This window comes from Magnolia sinica, chromosome 3 (assembly GCF_029962835.1).
Source record: "Magnolia sinica isolate HGM2019 chromosome 3, MsV1, whole genome shotgun sequence".
NCBI lineage: Eukaryota > Viridiplantae > Streptophyta > Magnoliopsida > Magnoliales > Magnoliaceae > Magnolia > Magnolia sinica.
The window spans coordinates 22,346,010-22,369,357 of NC_080575.1; the positions used below are offsets into that span (position 1 = coordinate 22,346,010).

The 23,348-nt window shown below is 38.4% G+C and overlaps 1 protein-coding gene across 2 annotated transcripts in view; it reads left to right on the forward strand.

The window, feature by feature from the left end:
- The first annotated feature begins 616 nt into the window (after positions 1-616).
- The window catches only part of LOC131239694 (uncharacterized), a 54,391-nt gene continuing 31,659 nt past the window's right edge, over positions 617-23,348 (forward strand). For both annotated transcript variants that reach the window (XM_058237524.1, XM_058237525.1), the window contains exons 1-3: positions 617-947; positions 9,854-10,013; positions 17,876-17,937. In XM_058237524.1, the coding sequence (XP_058093507.1) occupies positions 654-947; positions 9,854-10,013; positions 17,876-17,937 (516 nt within the window). In that variant the 5' untranslated portion in view covers positions 617-653. The remainder of the gene's footprint in view (positions 948-9,853; positions 10,014-17,875; positions 17,938-23,348) is intronic.

The following is a 23,348-nucleotide window of genomic DNA, read 5'->3' on the forward strand; positions in this document are numbered from 1 at the left end:
ATGGTCGGTGCTCTGTGGGCCCCACCATGATGTGTGTGTTTCATCTATTCTGTTCATCCATTTTTACAGATCATTTTAGACCTCTAGCCCATAAATGAGAGGGATATAAATTCAGGTGGACCACACCACAGGAAAACAATGGCGATTGGATATCCACCATTAAAATCCTCCTATGGCCCACTGTACTTTTTATTTGACATCCAATCTGTTGATTAGGTCATACAACCCAGATGAAGGGAAAAAAACAAAGATCATCTTGATCCAAAACCTTTATGGCCCCTCAAAAGTTTTCAATGGTCGACGTTCATTCAACATTGTTTACTATAATGTGGTCAACTTGAGATTGGGATATACGTCATTTTTTGTCTTATATCATCAAATGATCTAAAAAAGTAGATGGACGGCATGGATGAAACACATACATCATAGTGGGCCCCACAGAGCACCGACCATCAGCCATTGGCTGGTGGCAAGGGGAGTAGCCAATCCGTTTCCCTTAGCGAGCTGGTGCAAATGATGGACGGAGTGGATGTCACACACATCAAGGCGGGCCCCACGTAGCTTTTGTTTACGCGGGCTATTCGGGTCCGATGGATAGCTATATATATACAGCAGAGGAGACGGAGAGAGATCTGTCCATCCGATCCACAGCAATGTTTGCTGCAGCAGCAGTTGGTTCTGTTGCGGGTTTCTCATTCCACAGCAGCAGCGATGGAAGCGCTTTCAATCCTTCCATAAATCCATCTGCCTTCTGTTGCTGCTGCTGCTACTCTCTCAAACAGTCCTCCGCAATCTCTTCTCTCAAACGGCTCGCGTGCACCTCGAGATTAGCCGTGTCCGGAGGCAGCAGCAGCAGCAGCACCGGCAGCAATGCCAACATCGAAGGCCTCGAGCAAGAAGTCGATGAGGATCAGCAGGCGGCTGATGCTGCTGTCCGGCTGACTCGGGTTTGATTTTCCAGACTCCCATCTGTTCCCTTGCTTTCCCACCAGTTTGGATGAACAAGTTAGAATTGAAATGTGAACGTATTCAGTCTAATCGGATGAGGAAATCACTAAGCTCTTGTTTCCTAGTATTCAGACCATCCAAATGATGAGAGCCGCACCTAGAAGGCCAACAAACCCAAAATCACCTGACTAGATGTAGGATCTATCCATTACATGGTTTTCTTTTGTTCATACAACTGTCTGAGATTATCAGATACTATTTAGTTTGTTTACTGCAATTTTTGGCATGTCAAGGATTCCATCTATGTCAAAGAGCTAGAATGGTTTCTTTTTGGCAGTCGTTTGGATGCCTGTTAGTTTTTAAGTTGTACATGACTTCTTTTTGGTGAAAGTTGCTTGCAGCCTGTTTGGATTTAAGCTATAAGTCACTTATAGGAAAGTAGTTATTTATTTATTTTTATTTGTTTTATTTTATTTTATTTTATTTTATTTTTGTGTGTGTGTGTGTGTGTGTGTGTGGGTAACTTGTCTATCAAGTATAGGTAAGCAGTTGTGTATTCACACCAAACAGAGCTTGAAGTAAGGAATCGTTCCAAAATCTTCAAATCACATTAAAAAAAGCTTGGCATAATATATGCCATTAGGTTGAGCTCATCTAAATGAATCTATGAGCCGATTCTTAGGCTAAACCAATCGTCAGATAAGATATAAAAGTGGGCCCATAGATTCAAAATACCTGAAATGTAGAGCAGCTACTTAAAGATAAGTGGTCACATGTGGCAAACTTGTGCCACATCCAAGCCTTGTAGCAGGTCATTGTGTGGGGCCCATGGCCCAAAACATAGGAAAGTCCAATTATTCTTATTTTAAAAAAAACACGAAAATTTGCAATACTTAAAAATCTAAGTTATACATGGAGCTAGTTGCACACACCCTTTAGACCAACTAATAAAAAAGAAAGAAAATCAGAATCCAAACATAACTGATTAGTGGAGATAATTAGTTTGCTTGGCAATGCTACATATTGGTTGAGCTTATTAAAGGCAAAACCAAGCTTTTCAATATGGAGATTAACATGGGTGGTTAATAAAACTTATATTATTTAGACATTGCACACGTCTCATCTCGTCAAAGCTCGAACACACAGTTTACAAGTGCCCACAAATGAGAATATAAAAAAAAAAAATCCAATGGTCCTATCTCATCAAACAAGTGCCTGCAAATCGGGGGTTAAGATTGTTTCAAAGAATATGATTTTGGAATTGTGAACTAGCAGACAGTGGGTTCCACAATTTATTTGGTTTAAGTTGAGAAATGTCTACCACATACAATGTTTAAGTGCCTAGTATCAAGTGTCATACGTGGCTTGAGTGTCATATTACTTGACACTTGGTTCCCATCATACACATAAGACTGTATGATCCAAAGCTCTGCGGGGTCCAGCATGATGTCTGCTTGATAATGATAGGAAAACATAGATATCAGCTCACTCCAAAACTTCTGTGGGCCCCTAGGGTTTCAATGGTAGGTGTACAATCCCCACTGTTTCTTGTGGTGTGGCACATTTGAGTCTTGGTTCGCCGTTATTCTTCGGTTCACGTCTTGAAATGATATAGCAAAACTGATGAATGGAATGAATTTTAGACAGACATTGCAGTGGGCTCCAAGTTGCTTTTGGGTTTGCACAGGTTACACATGCTCGGTCCGTGATGACCCCACACCTCTCACACTTGTCTTCTTCAAACTCCACTCTTTGAAGAAAAAAATGCTTGAAAAAAAAAAAAGATTTCACATACTTCAATTTGGAACATACCAGAGGAGACAACAATTGCCGGAAAGGGGTTAGAAGGGACAAACACTGCTGGATGCTCACCGAACACCAAAAAAAAGAAGAAAAAAGAGAGAGACTTCAAGTCACCTACAACTTATCCCATTTATAGACATCCAAACGGCCCCTAAGTCAGTTCATGCAATTGAGGCATGTTTGGGACGCACCCTCAAAAGGGTCTTTGGCAGCTAAACGCTGTTTTGAGCCAAAATCCATTCCGCCTCATGCGTTTGCATGCACTTTCGCAAACCTCCATTTGGTCCCCACTCGTCTAAGTGGGTGCAAAAAAGCCCACTTGCCGAAAACCAATATGACTAGTGTTCGGCGAGTTAACGAAAATGTTGTGTGAGAAACAAGGGGCTTGTGGGAACCCCTCTTGTGGGAGATATCTCCAAATGGGCCCTTATTCCCCTATGAGAATACAAAAAAACTAGTTTGTGATTCATTCTGCAATTTTTATTTTTTAGGGAGTAACCATTACACTACTCCAATGTAGATTGGGGTGTTATCTACTCCCTGGATATGCTTATTCACCATGAAAGTAAATGATACTTGAAATTCGACAAATTCCCCCCTTAAAGGTGTTTTATTGATTGTGGGGACGTTACATTATCCACCCTGACATATAACATGCCATTAACTTACAACTCTTGGAGAGAAAACTTGATTTAAAGGAAAAACTATACTACATTGTGTGTTTAGGATTTGAATGGTCAATAGTATGTGTACGAGTGTAGGTGATTGTGTGTGATCATGGTTAAAGTTGGGTGATCTAATTGATCAAAGATGTCATTATTAAATAGGTCCTTGGGTGGGACTTGTGTCAATGTTGATTCACTCCTATTAGTTAGCATAGGTCTAAAGTATCATGGCCAACACTTTCCAAAGTGTCTACAGGTTGTGTGAACTTGAACAAGAATACAATGATGTTTGTTTAGAGGGTTTATGCACTGGTGGGAGCAGTGTTTGAAGTATCGGTATCGTTACAAGTTTTTCTAGCCGGGGATACGAAAACAATATTGATGTCGTTGATAATATTGTTGATAACTGGAAATGCGGGGAAACATGGGGAAAATGGTGGAATTTCTTAGTGAAATTTCAGAGGATGCTAAAATACACATTCACATCTTTAAGAATAAAAAATTGCAAAAAGAATGCATACATAATAAATTTCCATTTAATGGGGGCTTAAAAACATGTGTTGTTGTAAGAAATCAGTCCAACCATCCCATTTATCCACCCAACCATACATTCAACCATCCAACATTCCATCCAAACAAACATCCATTGATATTTCAAAATATTGATAACACACGATATTTCGCCGAGAAATTGTCAACAACTGAAAAGGAAATGAAAGATTGTGGTCTTGATCCCCCGCCCATGTTGTTATAATGATAATATTGTGATATTATCAATATTATCGTTGATAAATTGAACACTACATACAACCATGCGCTCATAAAAAAAAATTGAAAAGGAATTTTATTTTAATAAATAGATTTTTGGCGATATTGATACATTGGCGATATTATCGAAACACCGCCAATACACTAGTGATACTAGCGACACCTGGAATTTACACAATCGAGGGCGATACATTGGTGATATCAATATGTTAGCAATACAAGCGACACCTGAAATTTACATAGTCGAAAATATTGGCGATACATTGGCGATACTTAGCGAGCGGAGTCTGGTAATATCGATATATTGGCGATACTTGGATTTTTTACACTGCCAGTGTTATTGGTATCACTGAGCTGGAGATACGGATGATATCGAGAATATTTTGATAATATCAAGGATACTTCAAACAATGGGTGGGAGTCATGGAATGTGTTGTGAATAGTGGGTTGTCTAAAGGGAGCAGAGTCTGGTGAGACTTAAGGTGCAAAGGTGCTTGACATCTCAAATATCCAGGTTGACTCTGCTAGAGCCCATGGAGTGTGGACTCAAACAATGGTGTTTGGACGTAGGAACATTTTACCGCTGCTCTAAAAGCTCGAACTAATAGAGCGTGGCGAATCAATCTCTATATCTCATAGCACGAGCCTCACTTCACATGGGTCAGGCCCTCGGCCGAACCCGTCCATTGTGGGCCCCACTTCACATGGGTCTTGCCTCACACGAGCCACTCGCCTCACACGGGTCGCCCACCCCAAGTGTGCCCTTGCTTCACACAGGCCACCCCACTCGAGCCTAGTGTGAAAAATGAAAATCCCCCTGCATTAATCATCCCTGGTGAGGAGTCTCGAACACGAGACCTCCCGCTCTGATACCACATTGATGTAGGACAACTAACCACTTGCTCTAAAAGCTCAAACTGATAGAGCGTGGCGAATCAATTCCTTTATCTCATAGCCCAGGCCTCACTTCACATGGGTCAGGCCCTCGGCCGAATCCTCCTCGTGGGCCCCACTTCACATGGGCCCACTTCACATGGGTCTTGCCTGACATGAGCCACCAGCCTCACATAGGCCGCTCAACCCAAGTGTGCCCCTACTTCACACAGGCCACCCCACTCGAGCCCGGTGTGAAAATGCCCATTCATTACACAGGTTGTGTATGACTCAATCAAGAAAACAAGCCGGTGCACTATGGGCATGTTACTCTTTACTGCACGCAAAGGAAGCCTGATGATGCTTCATTATAGGACTTAAAACACTGTTAAGAAAAGCACCATGGTGTGGTGTTATATACTGTTTGTAGGATGTTATTTGGACATTGTTGTGTTCAAAATCACGTAGACCCACAACCTAGTAGTTGTAGTGGCAACTGCATCGCGCTTGGGATTAGGCCGAAAGCAATGTTAATTGGACTGTGGGTTGCTTCGATATGTACAAGGGAATGGGAACGGGTACACGGTATCCTACTTCCTCCAATACATGATCTTCTAGGGTTAGGATCATGTGGGTCACTCCAATGTGTAATTTAGCATCTGCAGTGCAGTTTTATATGCAAATTGATATTGTAATTTGTAAACTAAATGATGACTATGATCATAAATCTCACATGCATAGAATCATAATATATGTGTGTTAATGTGTAAATTGATGTATAAATCTCTAAGATCTAAATATAAACTCAAGTTACATAGTGGTGGTGCAGATCTAGGTTGCTGTGAATTGGGGGAGTTGGTCACGATAGTAGCATCATAGAGCTGATTTTTAATTTTACCAGGGCCTATAGGGAGTTGGGATTCAATCTCTAAGATCCAAATATAAACTTAAGTTACAAAGTGGTGGTGCAGAGCTAGGTTTGCGGTTATTGGGGGAGTAGGTCACAATAGTAGCGGCATGGAGCTGATTTTTAATTTTTTCAGGGCCTATAGGGAGTTGGGACTCTAGTTATGCAGAGGTGGCAACTATGTTGTCACCTGTGTTGAGGGTCATTAATAATTTAATTGAACTAAATGCAACTATGCTGTCACCTATGTTAAGGGTCATTAAAATTTTAGTAGAATTAAACATTCTTCCGGCAATTGGTGAGGGAGATTCCAGAAATGCTATTGAGTGCGTGAGAGGAGGGCTTTTCCTGTGGAGATGAGTAGATTTGGTTGAGGTCCTGAGGAATCAGACCATTGTATGCTTTTAAGAAAATATGCTTCCTCATGTCCCTTGGGAAGCTAATGATGTGGCTTACTTTGTGGCCAAAGGTGGGGTGTCAAGGGCTTATCTCCTTATCGATGATATAAGGAAGTTGCTGAGTCATTAATGAACTGGGCGTGCGGTGTTGTGTATTTGGTCTTTCTTATTTTGCATCTTTGGGCTTGTTGTTGTTTGTTGTCTGCTCATGCATTGAGTCGAGCTGTTTCTTTGTTGTTTCATTCTCTTGTTTTTTTGAATGAAATTTCTATGCTTATATATATAATTTTGGATCAGTAAAAATATTGACCCAGATTGCACAATTCAAAACTAAAAATGGATGGTTGGCACTTTAGGTAACATTCACCTAGAGTACTTGGCTAGAACACCATCTTGTTTATAGGCTTTGGAGTTGGATCCAGAGGGGTATGATCGGTCTGAAAGATTGATTTAAGGTGTTAAACCGGGTTGCATGCTCTGACTAGAGCTTCGTAGTTAGAGAACAACCATATGTCTTGAGTGGGGGCATAGATTGCATCTTTGGTATGAGTGTGTTAGCACTTTGATAGAGTGAAGTGAACGACTTTCACGGTTTAATTGGAACCACGTTGAAGGCACTGTGCTATCCACTTGGTGAATGAAAGGGGTTGCACATTGATATGTGGTCCTTGTTGGTACATGACAGTGAACAAGATGGTATTTGTGAAGGGATAAGCACGTGCTTGTAGACACCTGTGTACTGGGGCAAAAGGGGTTTTTTCTGTGATTCAAATGCGAAGGGGACTATCTCCTAACATTGGGGCCATCATGCCCTTGGTTGTCCACAGGGAGAAGTTCCTTCTTGAGGAGAAATCTTCCCCTTGACATAGACACCATTGTGTCTATTGACTGTCTTGAAGAGAAATCTCCATTCTCAGAGGAGAGACATGACTTGGATTTTTCTGAATCCCCTTACACCATTTGGGAGTGTTGGAGGGAAGTATGCATAAAGAGAGAAGAAAGGTCTGCACATCTATTTGCAAAGCATGCTACTCGCCTTATTCTTTTCATAGGATGCTCCCTAGAGGGAATGCGTATATCTCCAGGACTCCCTCAAAGTGGTATTTATATGACCTTGTTGAGAATTTTAAGGTGGTGTAGAAAAGTGGTATGTACATGACCCTGCTGAGAGTTTAAAGCAGTGTGGCCTTGAAAGAGTGAAGTTTGCCCATGTGGCAGCCCACCCTTGGTTGGGCTGTTACTAGGTTGCCAGCATGTTGGTCTGAGGTGGCAACCTCTGATTGTGCACCGAGAGTCTCTTAATGGAGATCAGTTTCCCTTCACGTGCTTGGGCATGAATAATGTGTATGTAGTTGAAGGGAAAATTTTCTTGTTTAGACGATTTCTTGGATTGTGGAAAGTATATAACTCCAGCCTAAGTAAGAGATGCTTGCAACGATGCCCATCTGTAATGGAGTGGCAAGCCCATCTAGGGTTTTCTAGTCCCCTTTGGGAAATGTTGTTGCAGCTGCAACTGCCAGTAGACCCCATACAATGCTTGGAAATGGGTGAGCCTTATGGAAGCTCCAAGTGGCTGCCAGTTGCAACATTCCCTGTTCGTAAATGATCATAGCTACCCATCTTGTGCGCGGAAGCTTTTCGACTTTGCAATGTGGTAGGGGCTGCCTTTTGCCAGACTTAGTAGGGCAAGTCCTTGCTTGTGTGATCTGTTGGGAGCTTTGTGGTTTCTGCCATGTGGTAAAAATTGCGATGGTCAAGCATAAGCTGAAGGCAGAAGTCCTTTCCTTTTTTGCGAACATTTTTTTTAGCAAAATGTCCCTTGACACAAGCTACGGGCGCAAATAGAGTTTGCCCCATACTCGTGCCCCATACTTGTGGCTGAGTATATTGCAACCGTTATCTGTGGCCTTGTTGTGTGAATTTTCTTACTCAAACAGCTATGAAACCATAGTTTTTGACAGTTAGAATCCAAACCAGTGAACAAGAAAGGTTCAAGAAGAAAAATCTCTCAAAAATAGAAAGCAGCAAAAGAGTTGCAAATAATATAAAATTAGTAGCATCAAAGGCAGATTTGAAGAAGTCATGGTAGTGGAAGCGAGAAAGGGTTTCAATGTGGGATTTGGTAGGAGCTTATTGCCTCCAATGTTTTAAATATCGATGATATTGGCCGATATATCCCACAATAAATCTTGTATCCCACTTTGCGATACAAAATGCACAAGTAGTGCCGATATATCCCACATGTTCTATCCAATGAGCATTTTCAATTTCCGATCTTTTTTTTTTTTTTTTTTTTTTGTTGAAAGTATGTTAAATCAGTATCAAATGGTTATAAATCCATTGCTTCTTCATGTTTTGCATGACAAATCATGCAGTTTGAGCTTTGATTTCGATATCCATTGGTTCTTCATGTTCTCCATGTTTTTTTCAAAATTTTCCTTCAACCAGCTATCAATTGAGACTAATTTCGAAATATTTAGGAGTATATGATGAAAGGATCATCCCACACACTCCAATTTCGAAATTTGAGTGTAGGTAGTTTGATTTGGGGAAAATTAAGAAAAATTCAAAAATTCCCAAATTTCTCCCAAATTGCTTACAATGTTGCACTCTAAACATGAAATCAAGCATGTATGAGGGCTGGTCTACTGATTTGTCAAGTCCTTGTCAATTTTTGGAAAATAAAAATCATTTTAATTAAAAATGATTAAAATATCAATTTGAATATAGTTGCATTAGTTCAAGAGTGTTTAGGAGTGTTTGATGAAATGATCATCACATACACTCTAAATGTTATGCATTCAATTTGAATGTAGTTGCATTAGTTCAGTTAGACATCGCATAGCTTAGGACCCTATACAAAGTGTATATTAAGATATTTTTTAACAATCCTTGAAGTTTCATTGAGAAATTCAACCATTTTCCCAATGTTTCCCCATGTTTCCCAAAAAGCGCGATAAATTACCTGATACAGACGATATATCCCGTGCAATGACCGATATGTATCTGTACCCAAGGATGCGATACATAACACGATACTGATATTTCGAACACTGATTGCCTCTAAAGAAATAATATCCTGCTTATTCGCTAACAATCATGTACTATAAAGGTTCATAATGTATTTCTTGCGTCCCTATAGAAGTATACTTTTAGTTGAATATCCACTTGGTTTTCTTGTTTATTATAAACCATATAGTCACCAACATGAGTTTCTCCTCATATACGAGTCGTTAAAGTATTTTGTAGATCTTGTTTATTTGGTGTCTTTAGTTGCTTCATAGTTTATCCATCCTTTAGATGCTAAGGAATTTGAACTGTTGTCAGAATTGCATTGGCTTGTGTTGCAGGCTTTTTGATTTCATGCGCCATAATTTCCTGATTTTGATATTTCTTCAGGTTGAAATTGTATTAATGTGGGTCTATTTTCTGTTTTATTCTGCTCTTAATGCATAAATAGGATCTAACACTTAGTTTCTGTGAAGAAGTAGAGGTCTGCTGATTGGAAGCTGGCGGGGGCTTATAAAGATAGTGGAGACATCTACGAGGGTAGGATTGAAGGCTTCAATGGTGGTGGTTTGCTGGTTCGATTTCATTCGCTTGTGGGCTTTCTCCCATATCCTCTACTGTGTCCTGACCATTCATATAAAGGTAGTTTACTCTATTGTATTTTCCATTGTCAAGATTTGAGATATTTTACTTGTAAATATCAATTAAAAGAACTGTTTCGATTTTTAACCTTGTTTTTATAATGGCATGCATAAAATACGTGAAACATGTTGAACATGTTTGATTGATTACATTATGGTTACATGTTTTCCCTTTTTGTTCTCATTTGTACATATAGAACTTCTCTAACTGAGGCATATTGTTTAACATAGCATGTGAAATGCTATGTTAAACAATTTCATGAAACATGTCAAACATGTTTACCTTGTTTTATAATGGTATTCAGAAATATGTCGGTCATATTTAATGATAATAGAATGGTTACAGTGGTTTCCTTTTTGTTCCAATTTGAGCTAATAACACTTCTCTTTGGTCACATGAAATGCTAGGTCAAAGGAATACATTCTCTAATTCGATAAAATGATGAATTTCATCTGTAAGAATGCATACTTCAGGGATTGAATATCATGTAGATTCCTTTTCTTTTCTGGCATTCAATTATTCGATTATTGTATGTTTTTTTTTTTTTTTTGCTATTACATAATCCTTAATTCATAAAAATGTTTTCTGATGTTTTTTATTCAAAAATCAAGAAATTTATTGCTTAAAGTTGATTATAGAGCAAATAGACTCAGACAACTTTTGTCCATTACAAAATTGGATGAGATAAGCTCCATAGGAAAAGAATATGTAAGAGAGCTGATGCTATGATAATAATGTGTATGCAAGAGTTCATGCTTCATTGAGAGCTGATGCTATGATGATGAATATGCAAGATTTTATGCGTCCTTGAAGGCATATGAATTTTGAACATCTCCAATTCAGCTGATTAAAAATCAAGATTTTGAAAGGGCTTGATATACTATTAGGAATGTTTGACCTCTTCCATTCCCAATGGATAACATTGAGGAGTATCTACAAATACATGGCTATGGTCCCTTCAAATCACAGTGGTACCATAATCATGATGCATAGCCTACACCTTTTTATGGAGTCACTAATGAGCAATGTTCAGAGTATCGGTATCATTACATGTATCGATGACCCTATGGAAATATGTATCAGTATTGCTGATGCTGGGAAAAATATCATTGTTTGAGGAAACATTGGGAAAAAAGGTGGAATTTTTCATTGAAAATTCAGGAGATGTTAAAAGACACTTTTTTTTTTTTTTTTTTCCCGACAACATAGGGTGTCCCCACCCCATTTTGAGGTGAGACTATTCCCTGTGGATGCACGCAATCACCCGCAACCATGTGCATTGGGTGATAAGTTTTAATTTACACAAGTAGGAATCAAATATTGGAAAGAATAACTATACATAATAAGTTTTAATTTTATATGGGCTTAACCATGTATTGTTGAAAAACTCAATATAGATAAATATATAAATTGTAGCCAATCAATAGATTGGCCAACACTCATTAATATATGAAATTTATACATTAAAAGAATACACATCTTCCAATATAAAGATGGAAAAATTAGGATTTCCCCATTTTCCCCCATTTTTAACTTAAATATTAAAATTTTCACCACAAATCCATTTCAATGCATGAGAATAATGCATGGACATGGATTTCCATTACAATCCATGCTAGAAGTTGAAAAAAATAAAAATAAATGAAGTTTCTATGGATTTTTTGTCTCCTTTGAGTTCCAACCTGTCTTCATTTGAATAAAAATTTCTCCCCAAATCTAAACTCTGATTTAGTAAAAACCAAGAGTGATCGAAATCACCTAAAGAACAAAATTTCAAAAAAAAAAAAAAAACTTATTATTATTATTATTATTTTGGGTTTTTGAGAAAATTTCCAAATTCCTGTTTAATTTCTGCCAACTTACAGATGTTTCCTTGGTACCGGGCATATCGTTGTTGTTATCGGTGATATTATCTATTGTATTTCCAACAACAGGGAACTTTTATAAGGGATTCTTCTCAAAGTATCGCTTGTATCGATAATATTGCCAATATTATCAAAAATATCAGTGATATTGGGAATTTTTTTACACTTCCAGCAATTTTGGTACCGTTGACATGGCAATATTGATAATATCAACGATATTATCGATAATATCACTGACATTTGGAATGCTGCTGATGAGTAATGGGCCCTGATTCAGTGAGCGCTTTCTTTTGCATTTATGAAGAACCAACAAATACCAATAGATCCATGGTTGCCTCAGCACCTCTCATTGCATGAACCTAGTGCAATCATTTCCCTGTTGAGTGAAAAATTTCTTCTAGGTCCTTTCTATCTCATCAAAACTAGGGTTTTATAGATAAAGAGGTAGTAAACATGGGCATCAGGTGAAGTAGTCAAGACTTAAGTGTGTGACTTCGTCTAGCAAAAACAATGCCTAATTCAAGTAGGTAGTCTCTTTCATTCTCTCAACAAGTTCTTAATCTTGGTTGTTTTAAACTACGTACTTAAGAGCAAAATACAAGTACTTTAAAGGTTGTTAATTCTCTTAAACCAAGCCAACTAGCTAATTGCTTTGTCAAAGTAGTCTCGGTATTCAATGGAGCCTTAATGATGAGTTCCTAGCAGTGGTTGGTCTTCATTAAGGGTCGACGTTAAGCCCTTCCCTTCATGTGGTCGTTATGGATGAGTTAACCCCTAGGGCTCAGGATGAAGTCCCTTCGAATATGTTATCTGCAGATGGCGTGGTGTTGATTGACGAGACTATAGATGGGAAAATGCTAAATGAGAGGTTTGGAGGAAGGATTTGGAGCCTAGAAGGTTAACAATTAGCAAAATTAAGATGAAGTATTTGGAACACAACTTTAATAAGAAGAATTATGGAACGATTCTTTAGTTAAACCGATGGTTGGGTACCTTAATGCAATGTGTTTCGCTACCTTCACTAAATTATTCGAGAGGATGGGAAGATTGATGTGGATCCTTCCAATATAATTAGCTCTAGGTGGTTTAAGGCTTGCCTCTGGGATGTTGTGTAATTGCTGCATGCCTGTGGAACTGGAATATTTTATATGATAATTATTCCACTGGCCATGCTATATGAAGCAGAGTGTTAGCAATTAGAAAGCAACATGAATTGAGAATGAGTACTGTGAAGATGAGAATGTTGAGATTGATGTAAGAAGACTAGGAAGGACACAATCTGAAGTGGCTTAGGAGTGGTCCCGATAATGAGATGCAATGATAGAGAGTAGATTGAGATGGTTTGATCATGCGCAATGATGAATGGAGGTGGCTTTAGTAAGGAGGGTAACACTGGTCATGGTGGAAGGGCCTGAAAAGATGATGAGAGTAGGACTTAAAAGGACTTGAATTGACGTGGTGAGAAGGGATATTAAGGTTTGTTCACTTACTGAGGATAGAGACTTCAGTAGGATTGATTGGTGAAATAGGATTCATAAAGATTGCCCCAAAGACTTGGGACAGGGCTAACCATCTACCTATTCTTGCAAGTAGCGAGCCACCTTATGATATCAATTTTGGAACCTGCCGGAAATTATGTTGATTGCCTTTGGAACAAAGATTGAAAGAAATTAGTAGTGGGGTCTATTTCGAAGATTCCAAGATATGGACATAAATAAGTGGGACTGTTCTTAATTGGAGTCTGAAAGGGAAATTTTGTAGGATCGCTATAAGACTAGCCTGCTTTACGGGACAAAATGTTGGGCACTTAAGGAACAACATGTTCATAGGATGTATATAGCAGAAATGAGGATGCTGGGATGGATGAGTGGCAAGACGAGGAAGGATAGAATTAAAAGTTCAATGCACTCGAGGGAATTTAGGAGTAATGCTTTCATGTAATAAGATCAGGGAAAGTAGACTTATGGTTTGGGCATGTGCAATGGAGACCGAGAACCGTGCCGGTTATTTGGAGTGAGTTGGTGCAAGTTGAAGGCTGTAAAAGAGGAAGGGGACGGGCCAAAAGGATGTGGGTGGAGGTAGTAAGAAGAGACTTGACGACCTATGGTCTAACTGAAGTCATGGTCCTTCATAGAGTGGAATGGCGGAACAGGTTCAGGTAGTTGGCCCTCAATTAGTTGGAAGGCTTAGATGATGACGAGGATGATGACTATTGTTAATTGCAACTATGACATGATCAAGTGAAATACACAAGTCCATGCAGAAGTAGTATAAATTCTCTCCAATACGAATTGAGGGAGTTACTAAACCATATTGTTCCCTTCCCAACTTCAGGTTTGCTAACCAAAACCTTTATAACCATGAATTAAAATACTGTCCGATTCGACTCGTTATCGCTTGAACGCGTCAGAGTTGGGCCGCCTATACGGTCAAAATGGCTAACTCGGCCTCAACTTAGTCAATGCAACAAAAGATGAGTCGGCTTGATGCTTAATGAGTTGGGACTAGGGCTATTAATTGGTACCCGGACTTGCGGTTAGCCTATGGATCCTACCCGGTTTTAATAGGTTGGGTCCATTTTCTTGGACCTGTCAAGTAGTCGGGTTGGGTTTGGATCTCAACTTTTGTGAACTGGTTAAATTCAGGTCCAGTTGGGTTCGAGTTGGGTCCATCAACGAGGACCCGGTTAAAATTGGGTTCAATTAGGTTCGAGTTGGGTCCATCAACTAGGACTTAGTTAAAATTGGGTTAAATTCGAGTTGGGTCCATAAACTAGGACCCGATTAAAATCAAGTCGGTATGGGTTAAATTGGTTGAGGTTTGGGTCCAATTAGTTTTAGTGGTGATTTTATATATTGTTTATTCTAGCAATGAATAAGGTATCCCAAGCCATAGGCATGCACACCACACATTTGCGAAAGTGGCACTTTGGCACATTTGTATGTGCTCTAAAGCTATCTATGAAGTGGCCTAATGCAAGGGAATTTTCACATTGGGCTCGAGTGGGGTGGCCTATGGGATGCAGGGCACACTTGGGGTGGGCAGCCCGTGTGAGGCGGGTGGCTCGTTTATAGCGGAACCCATGTGAAGTGGGGCCCACAAGGGGGGTTCGACCGAGGTCCTAACCCATGCGATGTGGGTCTTGGGCTTATGAGATAAATGGATTGATTCGCCATGCTCTATCAGTTCGAGCTTTTAGAGCAAGTAGTTAATTGTCCTGCATCATGGCCCCAACCATGTAAATGCTCATTTGTGACCTCAGCTAACTGGAAACCTAGATTTGAATATCCAATGGGTACCCGAACCCGGTTTGATCTAGGTCTGGGTCCTCAAGTACAAGACCAGACCTGGCAAGATCCAAACCTGTTAGCCCAGGTAAGGGCACTATAGGACCCGATCAAAACCCGATTTGTTATGTGACTCGTTTGACACATGTGTGTCTACAAGCAAACACACATGCACACACACAGAAACATGCACGCATGCATGCCTCGCTAGCAATTAGTTAATTGTCTTGCATCATGGCCCCAACCATGTAAATGCTCATATGTGACCTTAGCCAACTGGAACACCAGATCTGAATATCCAATGGGTACCTGAACCCGGTTTGATCTAGGTCTGGGTCTTCAAGTACAAGACCAGACCTGGCAAGATCCAAACCTGTTAGCCTAGGTAAGGGCACTATAGGATTCGATCAAAACCCGATTTGTTAACAACCCTAGCTAGGATGCATTATGTGACTCGTTCGACACATATTTTATACATGTATGTATGTGTGTCTACATACACACACATGCACACACACAGATACATGCACGCACGCATGCATGGCTAGCAATTGGCTAGGCCTGGGCCGAGCAAAAGCAAAAGTTGGAACAAGCCTAGTTTGTCAGGCCCAGTTTGACTAGTTCAAATTTTGGGCCTAAACCAACCTCAGGCCTGCCCATTGCCAGGCCTATATATGTGTGTATGTGCGTGCACGCGCGTGCATACACATGAAGATGGGTTTTTAATACCCATCTTTCATTCTTTGTTTCTCATTTTTGAGGATTGGAGAAGGAAGAAGACCTCTTTAGGAGACTTTGTTGCCACCAATCACAAGTATCGATATCGCTACAAGTTTCGATGGCCAGGGATACAAAAACAAAATTGATATCATCGGTAATATCACTGATAACCGTAAATGCGGGGAAACATGGGAAAACAGTGGAATTTTCAGCGAAACTTCAAGAGATGTTAAAATGTACATATTTGCATATTTAGAAATAAAAAAATTGTCAAAAGAATGCATGCATAACAAGTTTCCATTTAATGGGGCTCAAAAGCACGTGTTGTTGTAAGAAATCGGTCCTACTATCCCATCCATCCTATTTTAACCATCCAACCTTCCATCCAAGCATCCATCAATATTGCAAAATATCAACAACACATGATATTTCATAAAAAAAATCATCAACAATTGGAAAGGAAACGAAAGATTGTGGTCTCAATATTGTGCATATTGCGATATCGATAATATCGAGATATTATCAATATTATCAATGAGAAATTGAATACTACATACAACCATGTGCCCATGAAAAAAATATGAAATAAATTTTTTTTCTTTCTAATAAACAAAAATTTGATGATATCAATATGTTGGTGATATTATTGAAATATCATCGATACACTTATGATACAAGCATTACCTAGAATTTACGTAGTCGAAAATATTGGCAATACATTAGCGATATTGATGCATTGGCAAGACGAGCAACACCTAGAATTTACATAGTTGAAAATATGGACGATTACCTTAGTGATATTGATACGTTGGCGATACGTAGCGATTAATTGCTAATACCTGGAATTTCTGATACTACCAACGTTATTGGTATCGCTGAGCTGGAGATAAAGATAATATCGGAGATATTTCGATAATATTGGAGATAATTCGAACACTAATCACAAAGCACATTAAAATCTTCAGATTTGTGATTTGAAGTTTCCGACCAAAAAACCCATTTTGATTTTTCAAATTGGAGTAAATATTTAGTTCATGTTTTATTTATTTATTTATTTTTATTGGTAAACTTGTTGATTGTAATCAACCTATGTAATAGACTATTAGATAGTACGTGATTGTAATCAACCTATGTAATAATCTATGTGCTTGTGGGAGTTTTATGCTCTCATTGCCAGTCCCTAGCACGGATGGAGGGTTGTGTCAGGTTCGTAGCTGGCGTCAAACTTATGCTATAACTTCCAACATGAAGCCAACCCCAATTTGTTGGGATAAGGCTTGATGAAGATGATGATGATTGTTTTATATTAGTGTTTTTGAACACAAAAGCACCCCTAAATCATAGATTTGTGGAGTTGAGCTTACATCCATGAATCTATGATGAAAATTTTATTTGTTGAAAAATATTGGATAAATAAAAATTCATTTTCTTTGCTGTTTTGCATGTGCTCAACTTTCTATGATCATGATATGGTGTTGACACTATTTTCAACCTTAGATCTGTCTTTCGTGAATTTAGTTGTTACACACTTGTTAGACTTTGAAATCTTGAATGCATCTCTAAGTCTCTTTATCTACATGTCTGTTTTGCACGTTTTTGCATACTTAGTGTCTATAAATCATTAAATCCATTTAAATTTCTTGCAAAGTTTGTTGAATTTGCTTAAATATATGAATATAGTTTATATTTCTAATATTTCTATTTTTTAAAAAATCAAATTTTCTTAAAATATTTTTGATTCTTCCTTAATTTTCCAGACTTTTTAAAAACATTTTTAATAATTCTTCCAATTATTTTTTGGAGCTTTTTTTTTTCCACCGCAAAAAATAAAATAAAATAAAATGCCTCAAACAAAATTCTTCTAGTTTATAGATCATTTGCATGGACAGAAGTAGTTCTATTAATACATACTTAAATTTTCAATTCCTAAAGATGTACCATTGTCGTAAGAACTAACCTATTATCAATGTTTGATGATACTTTCATATAGAACCTCGAAGAAACATTCAAGAGATTGCAAAAGATCTAATCGGTTCATTTATTTCTGTGAAGGTAACCAGTTTCTTTGTTCAACATGTCAAGATGTTTAGTTTATTCTGTTTCACTCCAGTAACTTCAGATACCTTTTACTTCATTATTTGTATTTTGCAATCGTTGAAGTTTAATTTCAATTTTTTATGATACTTATTTTGTGTCTCATTTTTTACTATTTATTAATCTTAAACTTAAGAAGTTCTCTAGGAATGTCTCTTAGGGCCTGTTTGGGAGCTTGTATTTGGAATGTATTGGAATCCAAATCACAATTACACTGTAATCAAGGTGATTTCAAATCCTTAGTTGTGTTTGGCAGCTTGTAATTGGAATGCACCGGAATCCAAACATTTTGTTTGGGAGTTTGTATTTGGAATGCATCGGAATTCTTTAGAATGTTTATAGGACATGAATTTTATGAACTAAATCGGCTTTAATATCCTAAAATAGTATACATATGTGAATTTGATAGAATGATTGTAGTATGCCCATTGAAATATATACTTTGGCAAAAAATGAGGGAATTTTGAGCCTCGGGTGCGCCACAAACTTAAGGATCATCAACGAGCGACTCATCGATTACACCCGAATTGTTTGGACAGTTTGCATCATTCTATTGATGTGATTTTAGTGTTGTAGCTGATAATTGGGTTATTTTGAGGTATCATCAACGTGCCACATGTATAGCGTATTAGTAGCCTAGTGAGTAGTGACACCTTTGTTACTTGTGTGACTCTTCTGCCTTTAAGAAGGGAGCCAAAAAAAGGCATTTCATTCCAATTACACCCAAATCACAACAAAAAGTGAGATTTTAAAACACACCAAAACCATGTAATACCTTTGATTCCATTTACCGCCAAATACATGTCACCAAACAATGGATTTGGGGTAAAATCCCCTCAAATCCTCTCAATCCCCTCAAATACACTTAAATACAAGGTGCCAAATGGCCCCTTAAGAGAATTAAATTTCAAGGATTAATGCTAGGAAAGTGCAACCATAAGAGTGCATCAAGGTGGAAGAATTCAATTTTGGATGATCTAAATTATGAATGTATGGCTTGTTCTTTATGTTGTAAAGCCCATATTTTACAAGAATATTAACATCTACATTTTAAGAAAAAGAATCCATACGATTCTCCTCAAGAAAACTATTTTGCCAAATGACTTTCAATTGCCACCACCACCATCACATGGCGGCTACATTGAATGATCTTAGCCTTCCAAGGATGTTTTAAACATGTGAATCAAAATAGCATAAACAAAATCAAGTTTAGGGCATAGAAGCAGAGTACAAAAGAACAACTCCTCCCTTTTATGGAGGAAAAACTCAAGGAAGAAGATGGTCCAAACACCGTAGATCCAAAGAGGTAATTTTCCTGCAATTTCTCTAACACCACCAACACTATAGAACAAACCCTAAGAGGATGGTGTCCTCTTTCTCTCTACCAAGCCCTAAGCAATGTCAGGGCAAATGCATTGGGCATAGGATCCTTAGTACCGTTGTTAACTGGAAAGGCTAGGTTGGGCCGTGCTCTGTCCAAGCCCAGTCTGTTAAATCCTAGGCTTGAGCTTGGCTCAGGTAGTGTTCGAAATATCGGTATCGGACAATGTATCGCACCCTTGGGATACAGATACGTATCGGTTATCGCACGGGATATATCGTTTGTATCGCATAGTTTACGCACTTTTTGGGAAACATGGGGAAACATTAGCAAAATGGTTGAATTTTTTTTATAAAACTTTGAGGATTATTTAAAAAAACCTTAATGCACACTTTTAAATCATAAAATATCAAAAAAGAAGATAATAAATTTCCTTTGTATAAGGTACTAAGTTATGCATGTTATCTGATTAAACTAAGGTAAATATATTTAAATATGATGCATACCATTTATAAATGTATAAAGATATGTATGAACATCCAAACATCAATTGGAATTCATTTTAACATATCATTTTAGCGCATGGGTCGAAAAATAAGGTAGATCCAAATCTGAGGTGGACCACACCACACAAAATAGTGTTCATTGAATGATCATCATTAAACTATTTTGGGCCTATAATTTTTTTGGATAAAGCTAATATTCATGTTTTCCCATCCAGGTTTGTCAAACCTCATGGATAGATTGGATGGCAAATAAACGTTACGGTGGGCCCTAAAAAGCTTCAATGGTGGACATCATTGCCACCACATTTCTTGTAGTGTGGTACACTTGATCTTTCATTTGTCTCCTTTTTGGCCTCATGCGTTAAAATTATTTATGAAAATGGATGGAGGGTGTGGATTGGCTGGTGTACCACACGAGGTATGAGCATGTGTCGTGCGAATATGGGATGCAGATTTCCTACTAAATCCTTTCGCAGGAGTGGGGCACACCGTGATGTTTGTGAGAAATCTACTCTATCCATCAGTTTTGTGGGATTATTTTAAGACTTGAGGCAAAAATTGAGCAGGATCCAAGACTCAAGTGGGCTGCACTAAAGAAAAAGGTGGGTAGGGAAATTCCTACCGTTGAAACCTTCCTGGGTCAACAGTGATGTTTACATTCCATTCATACCGTTCATTACGTCATCACTACTGGGATGAATTGAAAATCCAAATATTAGACTGATTCAAAACCTATGGCCCCTCGAATATTTCAACTGTGGACCTTCAATCCTCACGTTTTCGGCCTACTTGAGTCTTGGATCCGGCTCATTCTTGGCCCTATGTCTTAAAATGTGTTCAAAAAATGGATGGATGAAGTGGATTTCTCACAAACATCACGGTGGACCCTACCTAAGTTTCCAGCGCATGAACTTCATGCGAAGCCCGGACGCGTCCCACGAAATCGGATTGCGTACTGAGTTACTCAGTGCGCTTTTATTGTACTGAGTAAACTCAGTTGGACCCACTGTGAATGTTTGTGGTTTATCCACACCGTCCATCCATTTTTACTGCTAATTTTAGGGGTTTATACCAAAATTGAAGTAAATCCAAAGTTCAAGTGGACCATTACACAGGAAACTGTGTGGAATAATGATTTCCACCGTTGAAACCTTCCTAAGGTCCAAAGTAATTTTTATTTGTCATCCAACCTGTTCATAAGATCACAAAGACATGGATGAAGAGAAACCACAAACATCAGCTTGATCCAAAACTTCTTTGGCCTCCAAAAAATTTTCAATGGTAGAGGTTCAATCAAAATGTTTCTTGTGGTGTGGTCCAGTTGAGATTTTAATTTGCCTCATTTTTGGAATCAAGCCATAAAATTATCTTTTAACATGGATTAGCGGAGTGGATAAAATAAAAAAATAACAATGGACCCCACAAGTTTACTCAGTACGCTAAGGGTACTGAGTTACTCAGTACGCAATCCGCTTCCGTCGTCCACGTCGTACAAACAGTTGAAGGGAGATCAGAGTTACATGGCCCCACCAATAATGTATTTATCATATCCACACCGTTCATCCATTTGGAGAGATCATTTTAGATCGTGAACCCAAAAATGAGTGACATCCAAACCTTAATTGGACCACACCACAAATAGCAGTGAGGACAATGATTCGTACCGTTATAACACTCGTAGGTCCACCATAACGTTAGCTTTCCATCCAATCTGTTCATGAGGTCACAAAGACCTTGATGAATAGGAAAAACAAATATCATACGATCCAAAACTTTTGCAACCCCAAAAGGGTTTCAATGGTGGACGTTCAATATCCAGCTGCTTTTTTCCAGTGTGGTCCACTTGATCCTTGGATCTGTCTTATTTTTCTCATAAAGCCTTACGACGAGCTCGCTAAATGGAAGAACGGTTTGGATATAATATATACCTCATGATGGACCTACATAACTTGATGACGTCAACATAATCGGTGACGTGCGAGGCACCGTCCGTCCGTCTCCTTTGAATAAGGGCTCAGGGCCCTTTTTTTCGAAGCAGAGAGGGTTCCGGCGCGTTCCAGAACCCTAAAATCTCTCCCAGGGGCACCCTAAAATCTCTCCCAGGGGCTGATGATTTCGGGGATTTCGACGGATTTTGCGCCCAAATCTCTCTAAATTAGAGGCTTTTGTTCGAATGGCCCATCAAACACAGCTTCCGATCAGGGCCATCTTCTTTACAGGTACCGAAATCTACCGTTGAAAGTTTTTCTTTTTTTTTTTTTTTTTTTTCATTTTTTTCGGATAATGACGCTGTCCCAGGTGCGATATCGACGATAATATCGGCCGATATCTGAAGTTTTGGATTTTTGGTATCTTCCGGGGGTTATCGGAGGAGTTTCGTCTCGCTAGGGTCCGATACCGATAATATCGGCCGATATATCGGCCGATAGTATCGATATTTCGAACGCTGGGCTCAGGCTCAGGAAGGTCCAAAATGTACAGACCCAAGTCTTTCCTATGATGATTATGCGTGGCTTGTAGTGTTACCTAGACATGTGGCATGAGTGCCAAGTCTTCTAAAGTGTCCGACATGGTAAACTACAATAATCTGGGCAGGGGATACTTCAATACACAAATAAATAATAGTTTAATTAAACAAATAACATAAAATGATAGAAACATTGAAAAAAAAAAAACTAGAAAAGAGTATCAACATAGTTCCAATAACCAATTGCTAGTAATCTAAAGAAAGAAACTAATAATTGATTAAGAGAACATCAAGAATCACACATAATCATCTTAAAAATTGTATTTTATATGAGCATCACTTGGTCTTTTAAAGAATTAGTGCATCCCAACAAAAGAACAAAAGAAAAATGAACTACAATGCTTGTGATTTTTTGTTGTATCAGTTATGGAGGTATCTATATTGAAAAATAAATTTAAATCGAGAGATCTTTGCCTTGAAAATAGTGTTTCACAAAAAAAAAAAGATAGAATGATGAAAGAAAAACTGTGGACTATTGTTTGGACTCCTCACTCGAAGTGTCCAAAACTTGGCACTTTTCAGTGACATCATGATGTCCAAAAAAAGTAGGTCAACTATAACAAAAATGAGTTCTTACCATTCAAATACAATACAATGCAAGTAATAACACATCCCTTGTCAATTTGAGGGGTAAAAATGTAGAAAATTGGATTTTCCTAATTTCCCCCATTCACCCACTTAAATGTTGATTTATTCACCACAAATCCATGTCAATGCATGAGAATCATGCATGACATTACAATCCATGCTAACATTTGAAAAAAAAAAAATGAAGTTTCTATGGATTTTTATCACCTTTGAGTTTTGGCTAGACTCTGATTTCTCCCCCAAATCCAAGCTTTGATTCAATAAGAACACCCCCCCCGGAAAAAAAAAAAAGAAAATTGAAGAATAAAATAAAATAAAATTTGATGATTTATTTCCCACGAATTTCTGGCGTTTTATGGAAGTATCTGTGGTATTGATGATATTATTGTTGGCATCGCCAATGCCAAGGAACTTATACTGTTCAGAG